The following is a 27,529-nucleotide window of genomic DNA, read 5'->3' as shown; positions in this document are numbered from 1 at the left end:
GCAATCAAAAGATGATGACTAAATTTGAAACATTAAAAAAATTAAAATGGATGGAATTGAAAATGAATTTTAATTTTATAAATTATTTTACAAAATTTATTCCAAAAATTAAGGGATGGAATCTGAAGAAAAATGTAAATTTAAAGAATTAACAAAAAAAACCCAACAAAAAATAAAAAATAAAAAGATTCAAGATAACGAGACCAACAAAAAATTCTACAAAAAGCAAATGAATGAAAAAAAAAACAGAACCAAGTTTCTAATTGAATAAATGCAAAAGGATGAAAACAAAAGCAAAACCGACATGAACCTTTAAACCCGGTATACTCTTTAAAACCCGCAACCCATGAATTCTTGAACTTAGGTTCAATTAAGAAACTTAATTCTTAATCAAGTTAATGTTGAAAGATGGAATTGTGAAAAAAAATATCAATTTGAAAAACTTGTCAAAGTAAAAAATAATAACAATAAAAAAATAAAAATCAAATTTGATAGGTAAAAAATCCAATAAATATAAAATTGTAAACAAAAATTAAAAAAAGAATCTCAAACAAAACAGATAACAATTAAAATAATAGAACCAAATTTAAAAGATAAAAAATAAAAAGGGATAAAATTAAAAAAGAATTATAATTTTATAGATTATTCAAGATAAAAAAAAATAGTAATCAAAATAACACTAATCAAATGTTAAAAAAAGAAAAATTAGAAGGGTTGTCTGAAATTTTGAAGAGGGCGGCACAAAATTCAAAGTGAATAAAGGAAAAATAAAAAGAAAAAAGATTGAGATTTCTTAAACATCATTGAAAATGATGATATACTCACTCAAAAGATATGAGGGTCCATTTGTTGGCTCACATGTGCCGACAAAGTTTTTTTAATATTAAACATTTACTAAATTATAAAAATACACACATGTTAATTTAGTACTAACAAAAAAATGATGATGAAAAAATACAAACACCTCTAAAAAATAGTTTTGTTAATTTTGAACCCATGAGTAGTTAAATAACTTAATTTTAATTAATAAAAAGAAAAAAAGACATAAAAGCCCCTGTCATTGTTTTTTTTGTTCGTGTGGTATTTAAAAAATTTATCTATTGTAAAAAAAATTAAAAAGATTAATCTACCCAAAAAATTTGAAAATAACATTGAATCACAATAGAAAAATCATTTTGCCCTCAAATCCTAGGTAAATGTTTTTTGGATCCAGGAGAAAATTTGTCAGACATTGTTTTATTGAATGGTGTTTATTGGTCTTGGTTATGTTGTGGGTCAAATCAAAGGTTTTTTTAACACAAGAAAATATAAGTAGTTGCTAATATTTTTTATAGTATAACAAATTTTAAAACCGTGTCAAGGTCAACCAATCAATTTTGACAAGTTCAAAGATAAATTATGAAGCCTAATTTTTAATAAATTCAATGTTGATGGATTGAAAAAAAATCAATTAAAAAAATTAGCCGAAAAGACAACTTGAGTCAATCTATCAAACTCGCATATCGGTTTATGAGATTGAGATAACCTAATATAAATAAAATTAAAATAAATTATGAAACTCATTTTTCAATTAATCTAGTGTTGAAATGTGAAAATAAAAAAAATAATTAAATAAAGAACAAAAAAAATTTGACCTAAGTTAACTTGAATTAATTCGTCAAACTCGTGACTCGAATCATGAGATAAAAATAACCTCATAAAAAAATAAAAAAAACTCATAAAATCTAATTCTCAATCAATTCAATATTGAAGAATAAAATTTAAAATACAAAAAACTAAAAAAACAAAACTTAAATCAATCCATCAAACTTACACTCTAGATTATGAGATTAAGATAATCTCGTAAAAAATAATTTAAGAAAATAAATTTAATTTAATGTCAAAGTTGGAACTGAAATTAAAAAAAAGATTGTAAAAAAAAATTAAATGAAAAAAAACTATTAGATGAATAGTGTTTTCTTTTATTTTTTGTTTTCTTAACAATTCTATTAACTACTCCATATATAGTAGAAAATGTTTAACCACGTATTCAAATCCCGTTTGTCGGTCAACCCTTTTTTGTTTTCCGTTCACTGTCACCATTCCAAATCACTTAATTTGGAAAAAAATCAGCAACCAAACTCCATCAATTTTGTCGGCATCCTGCTCCTCTCAAATTTTCTAGGGCCACTCCAGTCCAGTCCTACTCGTGTGATCAGCACGTGACTCAACTTGGACCAAGTCTTTGGAGAGATTTTTTTTTTTAGTTTAACGTCGGTGTCCGGGCTAGCTTGCGCGCACCTCGACTAATCTTACGGGTCCTGAAGTTAACGATCATGTAAGCCTCCAGTGGCCATCATATGAGCAAACACAGGACTCGAACCTGAAACCACAGAAAAAACAAATTTTTTAATCCCAAATTCTTACCATTATGCCACTAACTAGATGGTTTGGAGAGATATTTAATGCCGCTTGTGAGAGTTATATATATCCCACGTCAGCAAGCGATAACTTTTTATGACCTCCTCTTTCATTCATCACTCCTTGCCTGTGATTTATCAGGTAAGGTAACTGCCCGAGTCCACATGCACACGTATGCAGAGAAGAGAGAGATATTTTTAAGGTTTTTTATTTTTTATATTTTAAAATTATTTTGATATGATAATATTAAAAATAAATTTAAAAAATAAAAAATATTATTTTAATATTTATTTCTTTTAAAAAAGAAACGATTGAAATCCGAAGATATAAATGAGGACCATCAAAAAGTTAAAGTACCGAAGCCAGCGGGAGTGCCAACTGCCAGGCGCCAACTCAGCTTCTATCGGCACCTCTCCCTCACTCACTCACACAACACATCAACAGATAAGCCTGCCTGCCCACTTCTCCAGTTCAGTCTTCGACGGGTTCAGCTTCATTTGTGATCTTTTCTCTCCATGGCATCTGTCCAAGCTGCTGCTATTTTGACATCCTCAGCTGTAACCAAGAATGGCATTACCACTGCCTTTTTACCACCTGGATTTTCGAGTGCATCAGCAGCAGCATGCAAGAAGGATTTTTGCGCTCGCTCTCTGGCGTCGGGAGCCAGAGCTACTTTAACATTCGATCCACCACCAGCAACTAAGCAAAAGAAGAACACTGTCGATCCTTCTTCTCCTGATTTTCTTCCTCTTCCCTCTTTTGAACAATGTTTTCCAAAGAGCACTAAAGAATACAGGTCTTCTCCTTCCATCCTTCCTTCCTTCCTTTTTTTTTTTTTTATAGATTTCCTTATTCAATCTACGCTCATCGTAAGAACAGACTTTGTCAACTGGGTCCGTCCACTTATTTGATTCGGTTTGCAGGGAAGTTAAACATGAAGAATCTGGTCATGTCCTCAAAGTTCCGTTCCGGCGAGTCCACTTGTCCGGCGATGAACCAAGTTTTGATAACTACGATACCAGTGGGCCTCAAAACATCAGTCCCCGCATGGGTATGCAGCTTGTCTTGTCTTGTCTATCTTTTAATTTTCGGTTCATCACCTTCCTTACCCTTGCATTAACAATTAACTGACTTTTGTTACTACTTAACAAATTATCGGGAGGGCCAAGATCTTACATTTTTATTTGGGGATGGCCATTACATTAGAACTTATTTTAAAAGCATCAAATAATAAGGGGATTTTGAATTTTTTCTAAACTTTGGAGGATTTGTCCGTCTAGACTTTTTTTTTATGAACTGATGCTTGGGTTATGCTGATTTCTACAGTCAGCTTTCTTTTTCTTCAGTGTCATGTCATGGTAGTTTTTGTGGGCTAAGAAAGACGGACTTGTATCATGAAATTAATTTGCTACTGTAAATGAACGGTGTTGTGTCTTCAGGACTTCCTAAGCTGCGTAAAGAATGGGTTGACAGGAGGGAGAAGTTAGGGACACCAAGGTACACTCAGATGTACTATGCGAAGCAGGGAATTATAACTGAGGAGATGCTGTATTGTGCTGCTCGTGAAAAGCTTGACCCGGAGTTTGTGAGGTCAGAGGTTGCTCGCGGGAGGGCTATTATCCCTTCCAACAAGAAGCATTTAGAGCTGGAGCCGATGATCGTTGGAAGAAATTTTTTGGTTAAAGTTAATGCAAATATTGGAAATTCTGCCGTTGCGAGCTCTATCGAGGAAGAAGTTTATAAGGTTCAATGGGCAACTATGTGGGGTGCTGATACTGTTATGGATCTTTCCACTGGTCGTCACATTCACGAGACCCGGGAGTGGATCTTACGTAACTCTGCTGTGCCAGTAGGTACTGTGCCTATCTATCAAGCACTTGAGAAAGTAAATGGAATTGCTGAAAATCTTAGTTGGGAAGTCTTCAGAGACACCCTGATTGAACAAGCCGAGCAGGGTGTAGATTATTTCACAATTCATGCTGGGGTTCTGCTGCGGTACATCCCTTTAACTGCAAAGCGCATGACAGGAATTGTTTCGCGAGGAGGATCAATCCATGCAAAGTGGTGCTTAGCTTATCACAAGGAGAACTTTGCATACGAGCATTGGGATGACATCCTTGATATATGCAATCAATATGATGTGGCCCTGTCAATTGGTGATGGACTGAGGCCTGGGTCCATATATGATGCCAATGACACTGCTCAATTTGCAGAGCTTCTAACTCAAGGGGAACTAACTCGTCGGGCATGGGAAAAGGATGTACAGGTAATCATCTATCAGTATATATTTTAGAACTTCTAAGCTTCATGCAAGAGCTATGCAACGAAGGAGTATTTTTTTGGAAGTATACACTTCATGTTTACTGTTTAAATGACACTATTTGGTTTTCAAATCTTTTTGTGTGCTTGGTGTAAATATTAGTGGCTTTCATGCATTGAACCATCAAACCAGAGATGACACAGATGGATGCCCAAGATTATGTTTTAATTAGCTGAGCATATAACTTTTTTCCAGCCATGCTACTTTCTGAAAGATTAACTGCTTTCTTTTTAGTTTTAATCTGTGACCTACATGTTCATGTACTTTTCTAGGTTATGAATGAAGGGCCTGGACATGTTCCAATGCACAAGATTCCTGAGAACATGCAAAAACAGCTAGAGTGGTGCAATGAAGCTCCTTTCTATACTCTTGGACCTCTAACAACTGACATTGCTCCTGGATATGACCACATCACCTCTGCTATTGGCGCTGCCAATATTGGGGCTCTTGGCACTGCACTTCTCTGTTATGTCACACCAAAGGAGCACCTTGGACTGCCAAACAGAGATGATGTGAAGGCTGGAGTTATAGCGTACAAGATATCTGCTCATGCTGCTGATTTGGCAAAAGGTCACCCTCATGCGCAAACCTGGGATGATGCTTTAAGCAAGGCAAGATTTGAGTTCCGATGGATGGACCAGTTTGCTCTGTCATTGGATCCCATGACGGCCATGTCCTTCCATGATGAAACCCTCCCATCAGAAGGTGCAAAAGTGGCACATTTTTGCTCCATGTGCGGGCCTAAATTCTGCTCTATGAAGATAACAGAGGATGTTCGAAAGTATGCAGAGGAGCATGGTTATGGTAATGCAGAAGAAGCTGTGCAACATGGGATGGATGCCATGAGTGCTGAGTTCCTGGCTGCTAGGAAAACTATAAGTGGAGAGCAACATGGTGAAGTTGGTGGAGAAATTTACCTGCCAGCAAATTACATCAGTTCCTCGGAGAGATGAAGGTAAGCTTTTGTGCAAATACTAGAAAGAGCATCAAAGTAAACGAAGTGCTTCTTGTTAATACTTTAACAAACCCTCCATCCATGGAGAAATGACACCCCTGAGGCAAATGCTGGCAATGAATGCTGAATATGCGGCCAACCTATGATCTAAGTGCACTTTCCATTTGCAGTAAATGGCCATGAATGCTACTAATCGAAGGGCTTTGGTTGCACCAAATATATTGTGTTCGAATATTGTTCATATTTGTGCTGCTAATGCATATCCTGTCAATAATAACCTAGCCAGTTCCTTTGCTTATTACTGCTAATACATGGAAAATGCAAACCTTTTTTCACTGGGAAGTTTGTGGGATTTTCTTGCAGGAAACATGAGTATGGGGAGTTTCTGTAAACATCCTTGCAGTCCTGATGCATCCTTGCTTGTCAAGAACAGCAATATTTGGTCTTAGCTTTTAATAAGTGGGTAAGTTGATGGTTCAGTGTGTTTGGTAGCCTGGAGTCATTTATGTTTGTTGTGCTCCATGTCTCTGTTGCAGTAATAAAATGCAGTCGCTACATTTCCCATAAAAGTTTATCTTTTGCAATTTTGTTAACGAAAGAAAGCACCAGGGGTGCCTGTGCCCTGCTTTAACACTGGCCATCTGGCTAGAGGAGGCAGCTGCAAGGCTGAGAAAGTCCCTTTGAACCTGAACAGGATAATGCCTGCGTAGGGAGTGTGCATTTTCTTTTCCATTTTATTTTTCTTGCACAGGTAGGCACCTTCCTTCCATGGCTCGGGCTAGCTGATCCATGTGTGCGGATTCATCGTCAAGCCCAAGCTAACCACCTTGATGGCTCAGATGTTACTAACGGTAGCTGTCTTCGATCTTCAACCATTAATATAAAAAGTAATGAATTGCTTAAGCTTCCACTACAAGATCCTTGAAGGTCACTCAAATATCATTGCTATGAAAATATAGAGTAGATTTGATAAATAATTGAACTGTAATTTGATCATTAATTATTGCCCTCTTAGCCCGGAACTCCTTTTCTTGTCCTAGAAAAATGTTTTGTTGCTTCCCCCCCTTAATGCTTGATGTTTTCTTTACCAAATTATAGCCTCGTAGAAAGAATAACAAACAGCCCTCCTTAAAGGGTTGAATTGTATTTACCCCTAGTTCTGTCAAATATTATTGATGGTCCCTATTGTTATCCCCACAATAATTTTTTGGAATGTCTAGTTTAACCCTTCAGCCTTTTCTTTTAAATAGAAAGTTTGAGAGTATTTAATATAAATAAAAAAATATCTCTGAAATAGGGGTTAATTTAAAATAAATATCATATGAATTTTGAGAGTATATATTAAGGAAATGATATTTATTTAATTTAAAATAAATATCATTTCCTTAATTTTGATTTTCTTATATAAATAGATATTACATCCAGTTGAATTTTCATATTATTATTTATTTTCTTACAAAGTATATTTTTCTATGCTGGCATTATTAATCATATCACAATCACGTTTTCTTAACGCTAATCATATTATGTAGAGAAAAAAGAGAAGAAAGGAAAAAACTCTTAAACAAGGTTAGTTTGTTTGATCACTCGTTTGGCTTTTATGATTAAACGTGTTTTGAAAAAAATTAATTCTTTTTAAAGTTTTGAATTAATTTGTTTTATTTTTTTAATATATTTTTAAATTAAAAATATTTTAATAAATAATTTTTAATAAATTTTTTTTATTGATGGTCCATATCTTATTTATCGTATGTATTTTGGATAAAAATTAAAAATATTCTTTCAAGGTGACTCTGCCAAATCAATTGAGTTGAGAATTGACCAGTCTCCACTTTCATGCTCCACAGTTTCGACACTTCCCTTCAACCTTCGATGAAAACACTAAATGGTACCATATAAAAATAATATTAAATACAAGCCAAATAATCATAACTGAATATAAAAAAAAAGATTGAATAATTCTTAAATTAAAAAAAAAAAACAATATTATCAAGCATAGTATCTGATTTACTATATGATTTTAAAAAAACAAAATAGAAATAAATATAACTCAAAAGAAGAAATATTTTTCTATAAGAACCCCTCTATATTTAAATCAACACTCTTTTTCGCGAATCCTAGCAAGATCCTCGGATTCATTGTAAGTGAATTTTTATATAAATTAAAAGTTTTTTTAATCAAATTTGTGATTGCATATTTCCATACATGAAGAAATTAATCTTAATCGTTCAAGGATATTTGAATAGCAAATCTTTTAATTATTTCTTTAACAAATTAAGCTTAATTAGATTTTATAAAAAAAACCCCTATAATGCGGATTTATAATATAATATTATTTCTCTTATAAGAGTTAATTTAAAATAAATATCTATTTAATAATATTTAAAGGAAAAAACCCGCGTCAAAAGATAAATCTTAAATAATACTTTTTTAGTGGCATTTTAAGCTAACGATAGGAGGGTAAAATTGCATAATGTTGGATACTTTAGGATTCGATTTTGTTGAGTGGACCTGCATACAAATACACGATGCCCAGTTGTTCTTTCTTTTTATTTTTTCGCGCCATCAAATTCTTCTTTTTCCTTATGCTTCTCGTCGCGGTCTCATCCTAAACCTTGAGCGCACGTTAGCAAACCACCACCAGGAAAGAAAAATCTCATGGCTTCCCCAAAGCCTCTCCATCTCGAGATCACAATAATCTCTGCTAAACACCTCAAAAACGTCAATTGGCGAAACGGCGATCTGAAACCCTACGCCACCTTCTATCTCGACAACTCGGACCACCGACTCGCAACTCATGCCGACGACTCACTCTCAACTCGCCCCGTCTGGAACGAACGATTTACTATCCCCATGATTCGCCACGATTCAGTCCTCACCCTCGACGTCTTCCACTCCAAGCCATCCGAAACCCCCAAACCTCTTGTAGGCACCGTGAAATTTCCATTGACTCAGCTCCTCGACTCGGACGAGACAACGTCCTACTCGGTCCGCACGCTCGAGCTTTCACGTCCCTCTGGCCGTCCACAGGGTAAAGTCCTGGTGAAACTGGAGGTGAAAGAACGGCCTTTGCCTCCTCCGGTGCAGGATTACCATACCGCCCCTAATTATAGCCATTATTACAACCCTGCCCCTGTTCAACCTCCCGCACGTGACTACAGGGAATACTCTCCCTCTCCATACGGCTACACCGATCAGTACGGTTACTACCCTGCTTGCTATCCTTCACAACCTCCCCTACCATCTCGACCTCTGTACAATCGAGCATCCAATAACAGTTTCCCAGGTGGGCCTTCTGCTCCCGTTGATCTATCTTCCCAACCATCACCATCGCCCTACGATCACAAGCCACCACAGCCGGTGTTGTTGCAAAAGACATCCAATTACGGAGTGCCAAGTGGACCATCGGCTCCCGTCGATTATTCATATGGGAAAGGTAGTGGGCCCGAGATCACTGGGGCAATCGGAGGGTTAAATTTGGAGGAAGGGAGTAACTATGAGAAAGAGAAAGTTGCTGCTGATAAAGAGAGTCACAGCAGCTACCGTCCTGGGTATTGAAAGAATTGAGATGATTGAGAGAGTGAAGGTATATTTAAGTTATTTATGCTCGCATTGTGGCCTTGATTGATGAATGTACTTTTGTATATATGCGACTAATGACGATAACCACTGGATGCTGCCCTCAGTTTCCTGTTGTGTTTTGATTATTTCTTTTGTTGTGTGCCTGTTTCTTTTATTTCTGTTATGATGTTCGGCGCCAAATTAAGTTTTAGGGCCGCTCTTGTTTTGTTTAATTTGCATAAAGAGCTTGTACTTGGGTGCTCCATTGGGTTGTTAATTATGGTGTAAAACAACTTGACTATGGGTAGTGAATGATTAAAGTATGGCGGGGGAATCTAAGATAATATTTGCTCATTAAGTATTCTATTGTCAGTGTTTGGCTCATGATTTCTTCCTTTGTGGTATCTTGGTTTTAAGACGTTTTCTTGTGAGATGGCTGCTGGTGTGTTGAGCTTGGTGGGAATGTAGATTACATTGAATGACAATGGGTAGATGTGCTTGTGCTTCCATGGGTCAAGTTTGTTTTGCTTATAGTATGCCACTATCAGAAACTTATAGCTGTGGAGTCTTTGGAAACTTATAGCTGTGGAGGCTTTGGTGTGGAACTATAAATGTTGCACTACATGTGTGTAGAAAATAACATGGCTTTGTGATCTGGGATCAACAGTTTGTTCTTAAGGAAATTGACAAGTTCAACCATGTCTGCTATAGAAAAAAGACGGTTTTTTGTGAATTGGCAATGTGTGACACTCTGTGATCTGCAGGCTTGCACCCATCGTTTTACTCCTATTGCTTTAAATCTTTTATTTTATGGAGTTGTCAGGTAGATTTTGTGAGAGAGTGTTTTCCAAGGTGATTTAGTGAATTTTCTTGCTTCTGAATTTGAGGTAAGAGATTATCTGTGAGGAGTTGAAGAATTGCTAGTGGTCATGGGTAAATGTGACTTGGGGAATTGAAGGTGTTGGGGCCAAGACTGGGTGAATTTCAGGAATATTGTCGATGAAAGGATATTAGAAGTAATATTGAAGCAAAATTTTGGCTTTAATCAAATTGGAATGCGAAATCATGATTTTGGTTGCCTACTGGTAATAGGTGTGGGAAATGTTGGTTTTAACTTGCGAGTCATGGTGTTTTTCATTGATCAGGAAAGGGTCAGCAGAGCAGCTTAGAATCAATGGCATGAGGTGATTTTAGCTATATATATTTTTTGCCTCTTAAATTACCGAAATATAGCTGCCAATGGATTGCTAAATGCTGTTTCAGTAGGAAACTGCATTTAAGAAATTCAGGATACGGAGTGATAATCTCAAGGATGGGATGGATACTTTCAGAAGAGCTTGGTAAAAGCCTATGAGTGAAATCCAGTCAAGTCATGAAGGCTAAATTGGTATGCACAAATGGCAAAACTTTCCCTTCTTTCTTCAACTCCTGTTTCTCTCCTTTTAGATTAGAACAAGGCTCCACGTTTTGGTGGTTTTATATTTTCTGTGGAATATCGAGAACTCTATCTTGTAGCTTCCTTCATATTCCAGTTTTTATCATCCAAAAAAATCCCTAGCGATGCTGTGATGCGTGATTTTACTTCTGCTAACAGAAGGGGGCGGGCCAAAAACCATGTAGAAAGTAGTCTGCCCCCCCTTGCCTGTTAAAGGGGCCGTGATTGATTGTCGATTTCCCAGTGGGGGAACTATCGAGAGGCAATTAATTGAAATGATTTAGTGGATTAAAATGTTAGAAGGAAAGGATTTTTCAAAATTTCTTATCATCAACTTTCTCAGAGGTATCAAACACAGTCATTGTTAAAAAAAAAATTAAAATGCTAGAAAAAAGATTCAAAACAAACCCTAACGTCACAGATTCAAAAGCAGCAAAGCATCCAAGTATTATGAAGAAGATTGAGAATTGGTGGAAGAAGAGTGAGAATAAAAAGAGGAGTGTCTCAGACAGGGAAAAGGATTTTGAAAGTTAAGTAAAAGAAGAGCTGCTGCAAAAATAAATCCCTAGCCCTGCCAATGAAGTAAATACTCTTTATATATAAATAGATATCAGTGGGCATTAATATGAACGGACTGCAGTTTTTCTTTGAATTTACTAGGCCTATAAAAAGCCTTAATAGATATGAGTGGACTATAAGTTATAAGAAGTAGGGGTGAGTATTTTCGGTTCGGTTCGGTTTTTATCTAAAAAATTAACCAAAATCAAATTTTGAAAAACTTAAAAATTCAAACCGGACCCAAACCGAAACCAGTCCAAACCGACCGGTTTCGGTTCAGTTCGGTTTGGTTTTTTAACAGAAAAACCGGAAAACCTGTATTTTTGTTTTTTGGGCTTTGTATTGGGCTTTCTGATGGGCTTGTAATTAATATAAATATTATCTAATTTGTTACAAAATTCTATAATATATTTAATATTTTGTCACTAAATATTCATTAGTGATAATATTATGTTTAATATGTTGCAAGTCTTTCTAATATTTATGTTTTGGAGTTTGGACTCCTCATGTATCAAAGTTTAAATAACACACCAAATTAAAATTAAAATTACAAAACATTGCCTTCAAAAGGGCTTAAAAAAACAACAAATAACATTACCATAAAAATAAAATACTTCATGCAAAAAATATAAATCTTCATTGTGCACATCATCTTAATCAAAAAGCACATCAAGATGTCAAGAACATTGCACTTTGATTCCATAATACCATGGACATCAAAACCTGAAAATCAAGATCTAAAATTATAACATGATAAAATAAATTAGAATATGTAAAAATAAAAAGTAGTATTTTACCATCAAAGTAACTTGTGAACTAATTATCATCCGTTATTAAATGTAACTTTCCATCAAATTCTACAAAATAAAAAATTAAACATGTTAGATGATTGCAAACAATTTAATTAATAAATAACAAAATAAAAGGTGCAAGTTTCTAAAAAAAATTACCTAACTCAAGGTTTTCGTAGGTTTCAAGATCATTTATCAAGCTTCTAATATCAGTTGGAATTGATCCATGATGCAACCAATTTTGACAACAAATGAGTGCTTAAACAGTTGCTGGAGATAGAGAACTTCGAAATTAATCAAGCACACGACCACCTGTGCTAAATGCTGATTCAGAAGCCACTGTGGATATAGGAATAGCCAGAACATGTTGTGCAACCTTTGAAAGTGTCTTATATTTCAAAGCATTACTTTTTCACCAACCCAAAATATCTAACTTATCATCATCAGGATCCTCACAACCTTCAATCAAATACCTCTCAACCTTATTTTTATTTTCCACACTATCCACCTCTAGCAAATGTCTTTTGAATCGAGCCAAAGTGTTAACATCTACCTCCACATTATCAATAACATTAACATCCTGTTTATGCCTATTATTATCCACCACTTCATCAATTTTCAAATAAAACTCATACAAGCTCACCAAAGTATCTTTCACCTTATTTGTTAGCAATTGTGCTTTGTCATAATCATACAAATCACTAAAACAAAATTTTACATATTTCAACTTCAAACGTGGATCTAAAACAGTAGCCACATATAACAAAAAATTCTGATTTACTTCACAACCCCAATACTTCTCAAACTTTAACATCATATTCATCGTCATTCCACTTAAAATACTATCTTTATTTTTACACAATTGCAACAAGTTTGTATGCATGTAAATCAATTCATTGAAGAATGAATTTGATGTGACATGCAATGAGCCAGAAAATCTCAATGTAACCATATAAAAGATCTTTAAGAACTTAACCAAAGTTCTTGCATTTTCCCAATCCTCCAAACCAGGTGGCCCTATGTTTTTTTTTCCCTTTGAATCAACCTCCAAAAAGTAACTTATATACCTAAGTTCTTTTTCACCTAACCTCACAAACACCTTTTCAAACTATTCAGCAGCTTCTAGCATAAGATAAGTTGAATTCCATCAAGTTGCAACATCTAAACACAATGATTTCTTACACTCTATATGCAACTTTTCAGCACACTTCTTAAATGCAAGATGCCTCGACGGTGAAGATCTCACAAATCTAATGGCATTTCGAATCTTAACAACTGAATCATTAATATCTTTCAAGCCATCACATACAATGAGGTTTACAATGTGTGCACAACATCTAACATGCAAGTGCTCATTTGACAATATATTAGTTGGCCAATCTTTCATCACATTCTTTAAATATGAAATGGTCACATTATTAGAGCTTGCATTGTCTAATGTAATAGTCAACAGTTTATCAATCCTCCACTCCAACAAACAATTTTCAATAACTTGGCCAATTGTCTCACCCATATGATTGGAAACTTGACAAAAATTAAGAATTCTTTTATGCAAATTCCAGTCATTATCAATCCAATGAGTTGTTAAACACATATAGTTAATATTTTGGATTGATGTCCATGTATCTGTTGTCAAGCACAATCGTTGACCCCTAAGAGCTGTCCTCAATCTATCCTTCTCTTCAACATAAAGTTTCAAACAATCTCTCATAATTATAAAACGAGAAGGAATGTCAAATCTAGGTTGCATAGTCCTAGCAAACAATTTAAATCCCCGACTCTCCACAAAATTAAAAGGCAACTCATCATTTATAACCATCTTTGCTAGTGCTTGTCTACATTCATCATAATTATAACCTATTGCCTTGAGACTTCCCATATTTTGTTCTCCCAATTCACCCTTCTCTATCTTAGGTTCTAATACCAAAACCTTTTGTTTCTTATCAACCACAAAAGGGAACTTCTTGCACACTTTTAAATGACTCCACATATTACTTGTGCCATTAACAATAGTATGACATGCATAATGTTTTCCACAATAATTACATTCAGCTCTAGGGGCTTTAGGATCAACATCAAGTTTTGTAAAGTGATCCCAAATTTGTGACTTCTTTTTATCATCAGCATTTCTTTTCCTAGATGTAAGGACTTGAGGTTGTTTACCTTTTGTATCTGTGGTGGATCCTGCATTGGTTGATTCTGCGTTAGGTTTTGAAGTTGGAGAAGTAGTTGATGTTGGAGTAGTGCCCATGGATGAAGCATTTTGAATTTGAGTAGTTTCCATCTGTTAATACATAATGAAAACATGTTAAAAACCAATAATTTATAATAGATTAACAATAGTATGACATGCATAAGTTCAACTGTACTTTTAAAGATTATTTTCACAAGTTAAGTTCTTTTATTTTGGTTGATATGTTGTAAAAAAATTATGCTACTGGGTGCTGAGATTGTATTTTGTAATTTCAATAGACAATAATACAATACAATACACACACACACACACACACACACATTATTCTCTTTTCATAAAATAAAAAAAAACCTTAGTTTTCAAAATTGGTAAATTACAATCCAGCGAACCCCCCCTCTTTTTTTAACACAGATAATAAACATAATTCTTTGTTTTTTTAGCACACAGCAACAACATACCATAATAATGGATTAGCAATGATATTTAAAACAAATGCCTCTCGGGGAAACTGTTTTTTCCTATTTTTCTCCCTGATGTAATAACATCAAGCTCATAATACCAATTCACCGCATTTGTATTGCAAGATTTTATCATTTGTTTAGTATCATTTTCTTCTTCAGTTGCTTGGCTATTGACATAATGAGATAATTTTTCTAATCTTTTACCAGTACTCCACCTCAAAGTATAAGTGGAATTCGATCTCTAATCTCTAGCTAAAACGGCACAAAGAGGTTTCTTTAGTAATGATCAAGTTTTACCAGTGCCAATTATTCCCATTTCTTCAGTGATGTGTCGTTAGCTTTAGCATTTGGAACAATCAATCTACGTTTTGTATATTAAATTAACATGCAAGAGTTTGTATATTAAATTAACCCTCATTCCGATATTAATCTAGATTTCATTATTTTTTCATTGCTACTCATGACCTTAATAAAACACGAATTCATTAACATATAGTCTTTCTCGGCAAAGAAAAACACATTGTCTCTGTCATAAATTTCTTCTTAAGAAGTTTATTAAAAAATAAACAGAATCACAGAGCATATGTTCAAAAAAAAAAAACAGAGATTGACAGGAAAAAGAAACCATACCTGTTGTGACATGATTCAAGGTCGGATGTGAGAGAGGGAGGTGACTGCCTGACTGGATCTAGAGTTGGACTCAACAAGTTTAAAAATAAAACTGCCCAATAAGACAACCGCGAAGATCTTCATCTGCCTATAAGCAAATTCCTTCCCAAGACATATTCGTGGCCCTGCCTGTTAACCAACAGAAAGTCTGATTTTAGTCATTTGGTCAACGAGATGGGAGTCCATAAAGTTAAGCTGAGCAAGCACTGAAAATAGATCTTAATGATTTGCACAGCAAAGGCAGCAGAAAATTTATTTGAATGTTAATCAAGTGAATTAGACAGATCTTTATTTTCACTAACCTGGAAAGCTGTAAACTTGAAAGGGCTTTCTTGCTGAAACACGCCATCCTCATTGAGCCATCTTTCAGGCTTGTAGCCGGTGTGGTGTGTGTCTTGCGATTCAAGATCGGGTGTGACCGTGTGAGAGAGGGATGTGACTTACTGGGGTTTGAAGATGAAGATGGTGGCTGGTGGGAGAGGGATGTGGCTGGCTGGCGTTTGAAGATGAAGATGGTGGGAGAGGGATGTGGCTGACTGGCGTTTGAACTTTGAAGATGAAGATGCTGGGAAAGAGATGTGGCTGGCCGTGGTCCAGTAGATGAAGATCAGAAGATGGATTGATTTTGTCAAAAATGTGAAATTGTGAATTGTGAGTTGAGGAAACGACTCAGAAGTCAGGAGCAAGGAGAACTGGAGAAGGACGGCTGGAGCAGGAGTATGTATGCTAGGGTTAAGAAAAATAACACGATTTTTTTTTGTATTTATAGTACCCCTTAAACCGAACCGGTTCGGTTCGGTTGGGGTTTTTTCGGTTTCAGGTTTCTGAAACCGGAACAGAACCGAACCGAAACTTTTTGCAAAAAAATTAATCGGTTTAATCGGTTTTTTTTCGATTCGGTTTTTTCGGTTATTTTTTTCTCGGTTTTCTCAGTTTATTCGGTTTCTCAGTTTTTTTGCTCACCCCTAATAAGAAGATTGTATTTATATTTGGGCTTGTATTTTGTAATTGAATTTATTAGGCTTATAAAAGGATTTTTTTTTTAGGTTGACTCTTCTTGTTCAGGATTCTGAGTTTGTCTAGGTTGATATCAAGATGATGTTTTAAAACTATAATTATAGTTTGAGTACAATAATTTTTTCATAGAAAGTGATAAAATTTAAATTTAAATTAAAAAGTGAATGGGTGAATATTAAAAAGAATAAGGAAAATTTTGGTGAGAATAGGAAGAAAATAATATATCAAGTATAAAGTTAAAAGATGTATGAAAAACATTGTTTTCTCACGCTCATTAGTATTATGGATTACTCATTAGCTCTGTTGATTATAATAATAATCTATAATGCTAGTTTTTTAAAAAAGTTCATAGGTCTATTGACGATTATGATGAGTTTGACTTTTTTTTTTTATATATTTCATCTTTTAATATTAGACTGATTAAGAATTAAGTTTCATAACTTATTTTGTTTTGTTATCTATGAAATTATCATAGTCTTAAAAAAAGTTTTAGTATTGGTTTGATGCTTGATTTTATGATCGTCTATTTTTATTGTCATATAGTTAAATAAACAATAGTTTATATATAAAAAAACAAGTTATTAATTTCACTGAAGTTCATTACTTAATTTACGAGTTTGACATGTTGACCAAGATTACCCAATTCATAGGTTAAGCATGTTTACCCATCAAACCTGATATTTTTTTTTATATTTTCCGGTCCTTTAATTTTTCTAATTGTTTTTATTTATCTTACTCTTCTTCAATAATGGATTGGTTGATAAATGGAATTCATGATTTATTTATTTTTTATAGGGTCATCATGATATTAAATAAATATATTTTTTGAGTTGATGTTCGATTTTAAAAGCATCTAATGTTATCATAAAATTAAATAAAAATATTTTTTTAAAAAATAAAGTTATTAAATTCATTAAAGTCTATGATCTAAGTCATAGGATGAGTTGATCCAATCTGATATCGTCTTAATATATATAAGAAAATTATATTTTTAAAGTTTTTTTTTAAGTTATGCCATGTTTTTACCGGTAATTCAAGTTATTTTTGGATCCATTAAATTAAATAATTCATTTTGAATCAGCTTTCATATAGTTTAATTTAAAACTCAAGTTATGCAAAGAGTTGGATTGACAGATTTTAAAATTAAACTGTTTGATTGGATTTAATGAAATTGTTAAAAAAATTATTCATATTCTTAATAATTTTTTAAAATTTAGAAAAAATATAGTATAATTTGCAGGGAGTGCTGGTGAATGTACTAGTATATATATAGTAAAAGAAGTGTTCTTAATTTTAATTCTTATTTTAAAACGTCGTCGTAGCTGGAACGGAAAGGCGCCAGGTTGTTTCAACGATCACGGAACTCCATTCCGAGCCTGCCGTGACGCTACCTTTAACTTGTCTGCTTTGCTTTGCTTTGCTTGGCATTTCCCCCCCAAATAGAGCCAAATAGAGAGACTGTAAGTAAAACCCCTAGGAGATCAAGACCACCAAATCGAAATTGATCATCTTGCAATTCAGTCTGTAGAAGAAGAGATATGGATAGCGAGAAGACCGAAATCTATCACGAGAAGCAGAAATTGCAATTTTGCCTCTTACATGCCCTCAACAATCTCTTCCAGGTACTCAAAAATACAAATCACCCACCCCTGTTCTCTCTCACCAATTACTGAAAGATTCCCAAACATGATGCTAAACAATTTCTCCTTGGTTTAGACGATTCAATTTTGTTGGTTTTTTTTTTTAATATGAAACAGCAATATTTCGACAATTTATTGCTTAGAATTTAAAATAAAATAAAAAACTATAACGTTTTTCTGTTCATCCATTTACTCTAGAAGTAGTGCTATTTGGTTAGTGATAAAGCCTTACAAATTGAAGATATCGAGATTTCTTTTTTTCTTTTCTTTTATTTTTCAGCAACAGGAGGCATTTACTCGAGCGAGATTGAATGAAATTTCTGGGAAACTTGTTCTTGATGATCCCAGCAAAAAGACTTGGACACCATTGTCTATAGTCTTCAAGCCTCACCATAATGCTTTTACTGGAAATTACGACATTAATGTTTTAATTGCCGCTCTTGAAGAGAAAGACAAGATTGTTGTCTGGCATGACCGGCGGAATGCAGCTTCCACTATTGATCTTGATGGGGCTGATGATAGTTTGTTTGGTATTGTCCTCAATGTTCCAGCTAGACGGTATGCATTGCTTTGGAAGGGTAGGCATTGGATTACCATGAGAAAGATTGGCGGGGTTTGGTATAACTTGGATAGTGATCTTCCTAAGCCTATGCCCTTTGAAGGTACTCGAGAGGTTAGGGGATATTTGGATTATGTTCTAAGTAATGGTGGAGAGGTTTTGCTTGTCATGAACAAGAAAGAGTGAATCTTTCTTTTCTTTTAAGTTTTGGGTTGGGGTAGAAGTAGAAACTTCGAATGTCTATAATATGTCTATAATTGTATACCAGTTCTCTTGTAATCACACAGAGTGATTAAAAGAGAGTTTTGAAGAATTCTGTATGTTGATGTATGTGTGTTTTTTTTCATATGGCCTCTTGTTATTTCTTGGGGAATCTATGGGAGTTGCTAAGCAGTTTATGTGGTATCAAATTTTCTTAAGAGGTGAGTTGCTGATGAACCATACGATGTTGAATAGGGTGGATAATGTTACACTTGCATCCTGTGTATTTGGTTTATTTGATGTTTTCTTTGCATGTGTTAGTAGCTTAAATGCCAGCAATTAGAGGTATGCATTCCATGGTCTGGAGTTGAAATGTTATTGTCTTTTCAGAACTGAATTCTGTTTGGTAGCTTGGTGCGAAGATCATGTTTCTGATTTTAGCAGTCTCTGTGCTTTGGTTTCAAATGATTTGGGGTTGAATCAAATAACATATTTTGGAAGCTCTCACTGTTGCAGATCTGACTCTGCTGCTTGCGAAACTTTTCTGGTTAGTGCTGTGGTGTCTTTAACCCCATGTAATTTATGCCTGAAATACAATCAATTGAAACTGTTGTTAGTCATGCCATTTGTACTCATTTGTACTCCATGTTTTTTATATGTTTTTGTATAGAAGCTTTTTTGTACAATCATATCAGTTGATTTTCATTTAGTTTGCTTAGATGGAATTGCAGTTGAAATATGCTTTAGTGTGTTTATGTTTCTACAAAAAATCTAATTTCTCTTCTCTGTGGTGCTAAACATGTTTGTGCTCATGGCCTCAATCTAGGAAATTGTCAATGACATTTTTCTTTGAATAAAATAACCTGTTGCATAAGCAAGATCTAATCAAAGTAGTGGCTGGAGAATAGCTAGTTAATCTAACTTTACAGTTAATGTTTCTCTATTTGGATATGAAAAAGGTACATGTATGGATGTCACTGCAAAATTTCATGCATTGATAGTAAATTCTTTTTCATCGAAGTTAGTTTAATCGTAATGCGTTATTTGTCATGTTAACTCCTCCTAATATGTATTCTTACCTTTTTTTGTCTCAACCTACATGAAGGGTTCTCTTTCTTGATGGTTCAAGTTTGGAAGTTTAGGTGTTTTGTATCATGAACTTTAACCAAGTTCATATCATTTTAGCATATTGTCGTAACTTTTTTTTATTAGTCACAAAATGAAGAACAACATTGTTACAACTAAGAAATAGTGTGTAACTGAGACGGTTAACCTTAGATAGTTAATGGTGGGCAGGCGCAAGGCACATGGGGAAATCGTTAGGAATCAGTTGGAGTCAGTTAGTAGTTAGAATAAGCCTATAATGCATGTTGAAGGGTATATAAGGATAAAGAGTTTACGTATGGGTTACGAAAAGTAATAACAGAATCATTTCTCCCTTAAATCTTTGTTCTTCTCTCTGTTTCTTCCTATTTCTTCATTTCTTGTTAAGCTAAGCTTAATAATTGGTATCAAAGCTATGGCGGACGGTAATAAACTCAAAGCAGTGAATGAAAACTGCAAAAAGTTAGAAAATCAGCTACAAAGCCATCACCTAAAATGGCAAGAATCTATAGCTGAAAGTAAAGAATGTTGGCTGGAGTAAGGCACCAAAATTGATCAGCTAGTCCTACAGATGGAATCAGTATCCTCACAGTTCCAACACTTCATTGCTTCCCAACCAGCAAGAAAGGAAATTGGAACCAGTTCAAGAGGTATTCTGGCTACTCCAGAATCTGATAAGGACACAGGAATGCCTGTCTCAACCAAAAGAATAACATCTGGACACAAGAATCAGTTCAGAAGTGATCAAATGATGGGGCAAGAACCTCATAAGATTGGATACAACATATCGTTGCCCAGGGTAGAGTTGCCAATATTCAAGGAAGAGAATCCTTGAGGGTGGTTGCAAAACTGCAGGAAATATTTCAAGATCAACTTGATACCTGCGCATCAGTGGGTAGAAGTGGTCTCAGTCAATAGTGGAAGACTAATAAGTAATGTTCCATCCATAGTTTTTAGTCCAAATCAGACTGAAAGAGTGAAGCCTCATCTAGATAGCTTTTTCGAACAGAGGAAGAGACTGGGGCAATGCTTTAAGTGTGCTGACAAATACATACCTGGGCACAGATGCAGTGCTAAGGGCTTACACATGATAGAAGGGGTGGAGGAAGAGGAGGACGAAGGAATCAAGGAACTAGAAGGCACAGTGCAACATGAATGCAAGGAGACAAACGAAATAGATGAATTTGGGCTATCACTAAATGCCTTAACAGAAAATGATACCTACAATACTATCAGGATTAATGGAAATTGTCGAGGAAGAGACCTTACAATTCTAATAGATAGTGAAAGTACCTACAAATTCATTGATGAGAGCACGATTACAGAGTTGAATGCTGCCACAAGTAAAACTACGTTGTTTGCAGTGATTGTGGCTAATGGAAACGTCATGTTGTGTGAGATGCATAATCCTGGATTTACTTGGTTTATGCAGAGCTATGAATTCAAGGCTAACTTGAGCGTGTTGAGATTAAGCAGACATGATATAGTGTTGGGAGTGAATTGGTTGAAGAAGTTTTCTCTAGTGCTCTTTGACTTCATCAAGTTGCGGTTATCGTTTAAAAAAAAGGCAGAATGATTGAGCTGAAGGGAATATCTCAGGTTTCTAACTTGCAAATGATGACAACAATTAAAGAGCAGAGAAGTTTCAAGGATGTGATTGTAGGATTAGTTGGTCAGTTCTTTACTATGGATATCGAAGAGGAAGGACATCTAACCGAAGCTGCTATGGAGATTAAGGTCTTGTTAATGGAATTTGCTGGACTTTTTGAGGAACCACGAACCTTGCCACCAACAAGGAAGTTTGATCATAAAATACTATTGAAACCAGGGTCACAACCTGTTAACATCAGACCCTATAAAAGCTCGTTCATTCAGAAGGGGGAGATAGAGAAACTAGTAAAGGAAATGCTCTCCAATGGAATGATACATCATAATGTTAGTCTCTTTATATCTCCAGTTCTGCTTGTCAAAAAGAAGGACAACATGTGGAGGTTCTGTATCGATTACAGGCAACTTAATGAGCAGACCATCAAAAACAAATTTCTCATTCCTCTTACAGATGATCTTCTGGATGAACAGCATAGTTCCAGGTTCTTCTTCAAGTTGGACCTGTGATCGGGTTATCATCAGGTCATAATGCATGAAGAAGATATTGAAAAAACGATGTTTAAGATGTATCACGGGCATTATTAGTTTAGAGTTATGCCTTTTGACCTCACCAATGCCCTGACCACCTTCCAAGCGTTGATGAACAACATACTAGACCCTTTCTGCGAAAATTCTTGTTGGTATTCTTTAATGATATACTTATTTACAACTCAATATTTGAGCTGCACCTTGCATACCTCAAGCAAGTTCTGGAAACTTTGAGTGCTAACTAGTTATTCGCCAAGAAATCCAAATCTGTATACGGGAAACAATAGGTGGAGTATTTAGGGCATGTGATCTCCATAGAAGGAGTGGCAATAGACATGAAGAAAACTAAAGTTGTGGCCAATTGGCCTATTCCACAATCCTTGAAGGAATTGAGAGGATTCCTGGGGTTGGCTAGGTATTACAGGAAATTCATACGACATTTTGGAATCATCAGTAAAACCCTCACCGATCTGTTGAAGAAACACAATTACAGCTAGAATGCACAAGCTCAACAAACCTTCACTGGTTTAAAGAAGGCTCTATGTGAGGCACCAATTCTAACCTTACCTGATTTCTCCAAGACATTTGTTTTGGAAACCGATGCCTGTGATTTTGGTTTGGGAGCTATACTGAACCAAGAAGGGAGTCCAATAGCCTACTTCAGCAAATCCTTAAGCCCAATGCGCTTGGGATTGTCCATTTATGAAAAGGAGTACTTGGTTATTCTTATGACTGTGGAGAAATGGACACACTACTTAGAATAGAATCAATTCATCATAGAAACAAATCACGAAAGCTTAAAGTATCTTTTGGATCAGAAAATTCACACTGCAATCCAAAAGAAGGGCTTGACTACCCTCTTGGGGTTGAGGTATAAAATATTGTATAGAAAGGGGAAAGAGAACATTGTTGCTGATGCACTATCCAGGAAGAACATTAGTGGAATTCCTGTTAAGGATATCGGGGCCTTGGAAGCAATAACTAATGTACTACTTGCCTGGTATGAAGATGTTCATGCATCTTATGAGGACTGCAAGTTGCAAGCCATTATCCTTGGTAAGTTGACGGGAGCAACAGGGGAACCCGACTATACTTATGAAGAATGAATCTTATGATACAAGGGCAGGATAATGATGGGACAAGAGGGGAACCTTATAACCCAATTAGTGAAGTATATACATGACTCCTGTGTTGGGGGACATGCTGGCATTCATAACACATATAGAAGGCTAAAAACGAACTTCTATTGGTTTGGAATGAAAGTGATGGTGAAGTAGGTAGTGGAAGAATGCAATGTGTGTAAGCAAGCTAAAGTGGAGAAGGTAACTTAACCACGGTTGTTGCAGCCTCTACTAGTTCCTGGTGGTACGTGGGAGGCCATTATCATGGACTTTATAGAAAGGTTACCAAGTTTAGAAGGAAGGAATGTTATTATGGTAGTGGTTGATAGGTTCACTAGATATGGACATTTCATTGCACTCACTCATCCCTTCACAACACAAGACATTGTGCAGCTGTTCCTAGATCATTTCTACAAGTTTCATGGATTACCTATAGTTATTGTCATTGATAGGGACATAATCTTTACCAATGTATTTTGGAAAGAATTATTCAAGAAGTTGAGGGTTCAGTTGTTAATGAGCACGACCTATCACCCACAGACGGATGCACAGACCGAGAGAGTGAACCAATGTTTAGAAACATACTTTCGATGCGTGACCATGCATCATCCGAAACGATGGTTTCAGTGGTTATACTTGGCGCAGTAGTGGTATAATTCCAGTTATCACTCAACCTTGGGCATGAGTCCCTTTCAAGCTCTCTATAGTTATGCCCCTCTATAGAGGGAGTGGTTGGCGCAAGAGCCTACTCCAGTAGCTGCGACGGAGGAGGTGTTACAGAGGAGGGCAAACATGGATCACACACTGAAGAAGCAATTGGAAACAGCAAGGCACAGAATGAAGCAACTGGTTGACAAGAACCGATCTGAGAGGGAATTTTCAGAGGGTGACTGGGTTTTTCTGAAGCAACAACCTTATAAGCAAAACAATGTTGCATTAAGGAAGAACCTTAAGCTCAATCACAAGTATTACGACCCTTATCAAATCAGCAAGAGGATTGGAATTATGGCCTATGAGTTGAAGTTGCTAGAAGGTAGCCTGATACATCCAATGTTCCATGTATCTTTACTTTAAAAAAAGATTGGAGATGCAACAATCATGTCTTCCAGGCTGCCAGTATTAGATAAGGAAGGGCGAATGCAAACTGATGAAGAAGGGTAATAGAGTAGCAACCACAGTATTGGTTTAGTGGTCCAATCTTTATCCAAAAAACACAACCTGGGAAGATCTTGAAGATCTCCAGAAGCAGTTCTCAAAATGCCTTGCACCACTCATGACAGACATAACTGAGCATTCTTATCCATAAGAATGCATTTATGGGAGGACTATTGTTACAACTAAGAAATAGTGTAACTGAGATGGTTATCCTTAGGTAGTTAATGGTGGGCAGGTGCAAGGCACGTGGGGAAATCGTTAGGAATCAGTTGGAGTCAGTTAGTAGTTAGAATAAGCTTGTAATGCATGTTGAAAGGTATATAAAGATAGAGAGTTTACGTATGGGTTACGAAAAGTAGTAACAGAATCATTTCTCCCTTAAATCTTTATTTTTCTCTCTGTTTCTCCCTGTTTCTTCATTTCTTGTTAAGTTAAGCTTAACAATCATCTTGGATATAGAAAAGGCACTATATTAAAAAGGTTGTCTCAAGTCAAAAATTCTTAAATTATACATTCAAGATGATCCTGCCAAGCAAATTTTACCAAAAGGCTGCCTTATCTAGAACAACCTTTGGAGAGTAAAAGATTAAACTATATAACACAAAAACAAAGAAGACAACAACAAGAAAGAAAAAGTTTGACATATTAGGGTTAGCACATCGAAAATCTTAATTTGAATTTTTATTTTTAAGAAGTTTGATATGTTCAGTTTTTCTAGAATGTTTATAACTTTTTCAACAAATCAAAAAAGCAATGTTAATAAGAAAAGAAAATCAAAATTTCTAAACAAAAAAATAATAACAAAATAGATTCAAACAATATATTTGATATTGTTTAATTTAATGGTTTCTAGAAGGGGATGGTGAGAAATTTGAGTTAAATCTTGGATTGAAAGTTATGATTTTTATTGTCAAACTAAATTAGATGATCAAATTTTTTTTGAATTTAATTCTGTTTCATTGATTTATAAATATATTTGATAAGTTATTTGCATGATCTATTGATGATAGATGTATATAAGCATGACAGTAACTTATGACAGTTTTCGTCTAAATGCTCTTGACCTTAATTTTTATTTTTATTTTTATTTTTGGCCTGGTTACACCAGCAACTTAGACCTTATAGTACAGACGCTCTGATCGAGAGTAAGCCCTCCCAGAAAGAGCTTGGAAAATTGATGATATTCTGGCATAGCAGTGTTGTCTTTCAACTCTTCTTTAAAGACAATGGCTCAGATGGCCCTACTCCGTGAATATTATTTAGTTCGTCACACTTTTCTTGGTGGTACTTTCTATAGTCACGCCTAAACTTTGGATATCATTGTCTATATTTCATTTAACAAGATTTCATTGCCCCCACTACATACCTATCTTATATTTGTAATGTTGCAGAAGAGTATCTTGCTTTTTCTGTCACTGGATTCACATGCCTTCCATGAAGAGATTCAAATCTACATTATTGCTTACTCATTTAGAATGTGTGTCCATATTTTCTTCCTGTGCAGAAATGAACAGAGAGAAACTGACATGCCTACCTACTATTATTTAGAGGACAGGTGCTGGCGTCCTTAATGATTTTAAAGCAATCACCTTGCTGTGTACTGTTTCATTTCAGAGTCTTTCTGCTTGCATTTCACAGCAGTAGTCCTCACGACTGTGCAACCTGGACTGGTGCCTTGGAACGGAACTTGCAAGAATGAGTCAAGAGTCCCGATTATTTGAATGTTTTGCTAGGTTCCTTTCACATTCAATTTCTTGTGATTGAAGTAAGAATGCACAAGCAATCATGCCTTTCTTTCTCAACCATATCTTTTCCTACCCTTAAAAGGCTCAAACCATTTACCTTTTTCATACTGTTCTAGAGTTCTTTTCTTTTCTTTTCTTTTTTTCATTCCTTCACTCTTTTATCTTCCTTTTCTACATTTAAAAACTATCAACTATATCCAATCCAGAGAGCACATTAAGCTTTCACAAATCTTTTGATGCATCTTCCAACCATCCTCCCTCTCCCATGAAGAGACCAGCTGTGAACATGTCAGCGAGGATTAATCAAGTGAAATACAAACCTACTGGTATCAACCAGAACGCAATATCCATCAGGCGAAACTCTGGTAACAGAGTTTCTGGGAATAGATGGCTTGGTCGAAGTTATGGATTCAGGCTCCTGAAGAGATCAATAATGTCACCAGCGGTATTTCTCAAGCATCTCGGTGGGAAGGTAGCCAAAGCTCTGCGTTTGGAGAGGCGGCCTTCGCCTGGAGTTTCTTCTTCAGGAAGATCAAGACCATCTGTAGCTCCTATTGATGCTCACAGAGCTGAAGCCATAGAAGATTGCATTGAGTTCATCAACTCTGCTTCTTTGTCTAGGTCAAATTCCGTTACTGCAAATCCTTGTTAAATTATTGTTACAGTCAACTACATGGCCATAAAACTTTTGTTGTACGCCCTTTACGAAAATGAGAGAGAATAAACAATGTAAACTCCATTTAACTTTGCTATGAAGGAAATCCTGCAAGAGTCTCAGTTCACAAATTCTACTAATATCAATCCTGACTAGCTGCATAATTTACGCTCTCCATTTAGCCAGGCATCGACGGAGAAACCAATTTTATCGATCCATTGGACAAGCAGATTGTTACCATAAAGTCAGGTAATCAGTATTACGGTAGAGAGGCAAATAAATTTGACATGGTTCGAGTATTCATGCATTTCCCTGGAAGTACAGTTAATCATGTGCGAGTGATTGATCAAAATATGCAGCTCGTTGCTGTAATTACTGTCCTACTTCTTTTTTTATTTGTCATCCTAGGGCGGTGTAGCTGAACCAATAGACAGTTTGAGCTTTTGTATAACCAGAAAAGGAAGGTTCTCTGTTGAAAGAGCAGTTGGTGATTGGAATGCTGAGTTTGATTGAGCTCAAGCCAACCAGCGGAAACACTCTTTCAACCGCCGACTTGCATTAGTGTTCATCTGTATATTGCATATGGAAGAGAGGAATTATAGGCTGTCCTGTAGATCACCTCCGTTTTTCTAGTTTGGTCCAAGCTATTACCATTACTGCAGAAGTTAGAGCAAGATTATCAAGTGGCAGGCATGAATTAACGCAGCCAAATCTGCAGATACTGAGCTTTCAAGAAAGTGGATTGTTCAACTAGCTTTGTTGATCCAAATTACCTTTCTTTTTATTTGGTCAGTCATTTCTAGAGTCTGTTTTTAGCAGCTAGAGAATTGGCCTTTAGCAAAAGTGTGCTGC

At 35.5% G+C, this 27,529-nt stretch overlaps 4 protein-coding genes across 5 annotated transcripts; all 4 read left to right on the top strand.

Annotated features, from left to right (window-relative positions):
• The first annotated feature begins 2,732 nt into the window (after nucleotides 1–2,732).
• On the top strand, nucleotides 2,733–6,878 carry LOC133705376 (phosphomethylpyrimidine synthase, chloroplastic-like). Of its 2 annotated transcripts, XR_009844253.1 has the most exons (6): nucleotides 2,733–3,196; nucleotides 3,324–3,451; nucleotides 3,840–4,666; nucleotides 4,993–5,675; nucleotides 6,039–6,138; nucleotides 6,285–6,878. XR_009844253.1 is itself a non-coding variant. In XM_062130529.1 (5 exons), the coding sequence occupies exons 1-4, from the start codon at nucleotides 2,916–2,918 to the stop codon at nucleotides 5,671–5,673; spliced, it is 1,917 nt and encodes a 638-aa protein (XP_061986513.1). In that variant the 5' UTR covers nucleotides 2,733–2,915; the 3' UTR covers nucleotides 5,674–5,675; nucleotides 6,039–6,244. The 2 variants fall into 2 exon arrangements, 1 of the variants encoding a protein (XP_061986513.1); XM_062130529.1 differs by lacking the exon at nucleotides 6,285–6,878 and having other exon boundaries at nucleotides 6,039–6,244.
• Nucleotides 6,879–8,214: 1,336 nt separating this feature from the next.
• On the top strand, nucleotides 8,215–9,382 carry LOC133685079 (uncharacterized). Its single transcript, XM_062106879.1, has one exon. The coding sequence runs from the start codon at nucleotides 8,334–8,336 to the stop codon at nucleotides 9,231–9,233; it is 900 nt and encodes a 299-aa protein (XP_061962863.1). The 5' UTR covers nucleotides 8,215–8,333; the 3' UTR covers nucleotides 9,234–9,382.
• Nucleotides 9,383–17,694: 8,312 nt separating this feature from the next.
• LOC133698203 (josephin-like protein) lies at nucleotides 17,695–18,903 on the top strand. Its single transcript, XM_062121058.1, has 2 exons — nucleotides 17,695–17,983; nucleotides 18,282–18,903. The coding sequence occupies exons 1-2, from the start codon at nucleotides 17,900–17,902 to the stop codon at nucleotides 18,744–18,746; spliced, it is 549 nt and encodes a 182-aa protein (XP_061977042.1). The 5' UTR covers nucleotides 17,695–17,899; the 3' UTR covers nucleotides 18,747–18,903.
• A 6,509-nt stretch (nucleotides 18,904–25,412) lies between these two features.
• LOC133698212 (josephin-like protein) lies at nucleotides 25,413–26,808 on the top strand. The gene has a single exon (XM_062121068.1). It carries the CDS (start codon nucleotides 26,288–26,290, stop codon nucleotides 26,672–26,674), a length of 387 nt encoding a protein of 128 aa, XP_061977052.1. The 5' UTR covers nucleotides 25,413–26,287; the 3' UTR covers nucleotides 26,675–26,808.
• Nucleotides 26,809–27,529: the final 721 nt, after the last annotated feature.

This window comes from Populus nigra, chromosome 1, assembly GCF_951802175.1.
Source record: "Populus nigra chromosome 1, ddPopNigr1.1, whole genome shotgun sequence".
Classification (NCBI taxonomy): domain Eukaryota; kingdom Viridiplantae; phylum Streptophyta; class Magnoliopsida; order Malpighiales; family Salicaceae; genus Populus; species Populus nigra.
This window is presented reverse-complemented; position numbering and strand designations above follow the sequence as displayed.

What these genes read in the sequence shown, in the direction of transcription:
- LOC133705376 (XM_062130529.1), top strand. Translation starts at nt 2,916, where the DNA reads ATGGCATCTGTCCAAGCTGCTGCTATTTTGACATCCTCAGCTGTAACC. An exon ending in AAGAGCACTAAAGAATACAG is followed by an intron (nt 3,197 to 3,323) that starts GTCTTCTCCTTC and finishes TTCGGTTTGCAG; the next exon opens with GGAAGTTAAACATGAAGAAT. An exon ending in AAACATCAGTCCCCGCATGG is followed by an intron (nt 3,452 to 3,839) that starts GTATGCAGCTTG and finishes TTGTGTCTTCAG; the next exon opens with GACTTCCTAAGCTGCGTAAA.
- LOC133685079 (XM_062106879.1), top strand. Translation starts at nt 8,334, where the DNA reads ATGGCTTCCCCAAAGCCTCTCCATCTCGAGATCACAATAATCTCTGCT.
- LOC133698203 (XM_062121058.1), top strand. Translation starts at nt 17,900, where the DNA reads ATGGATAGCGAGAAGACCGAAATCTATCACGAGAAGCAGAAATTGCAA. An exon ending in CCCTCAACAATCTCTTCCAG is followed by an intron (nt 17,984 to 18,281) that starts GTACTCAAAAAT and finishes TTTATTTTTCAG; the next exon opens with CAACAGGAGGCATTTACTCG.
- LOC133698212 (XM_062121068.1), top strand. Translation starts at nt 26,288, where the DNA reads ATGAAGAGACCAGCTGTGAACATGTCAGCGAGGATTAATCAAGTGAAA.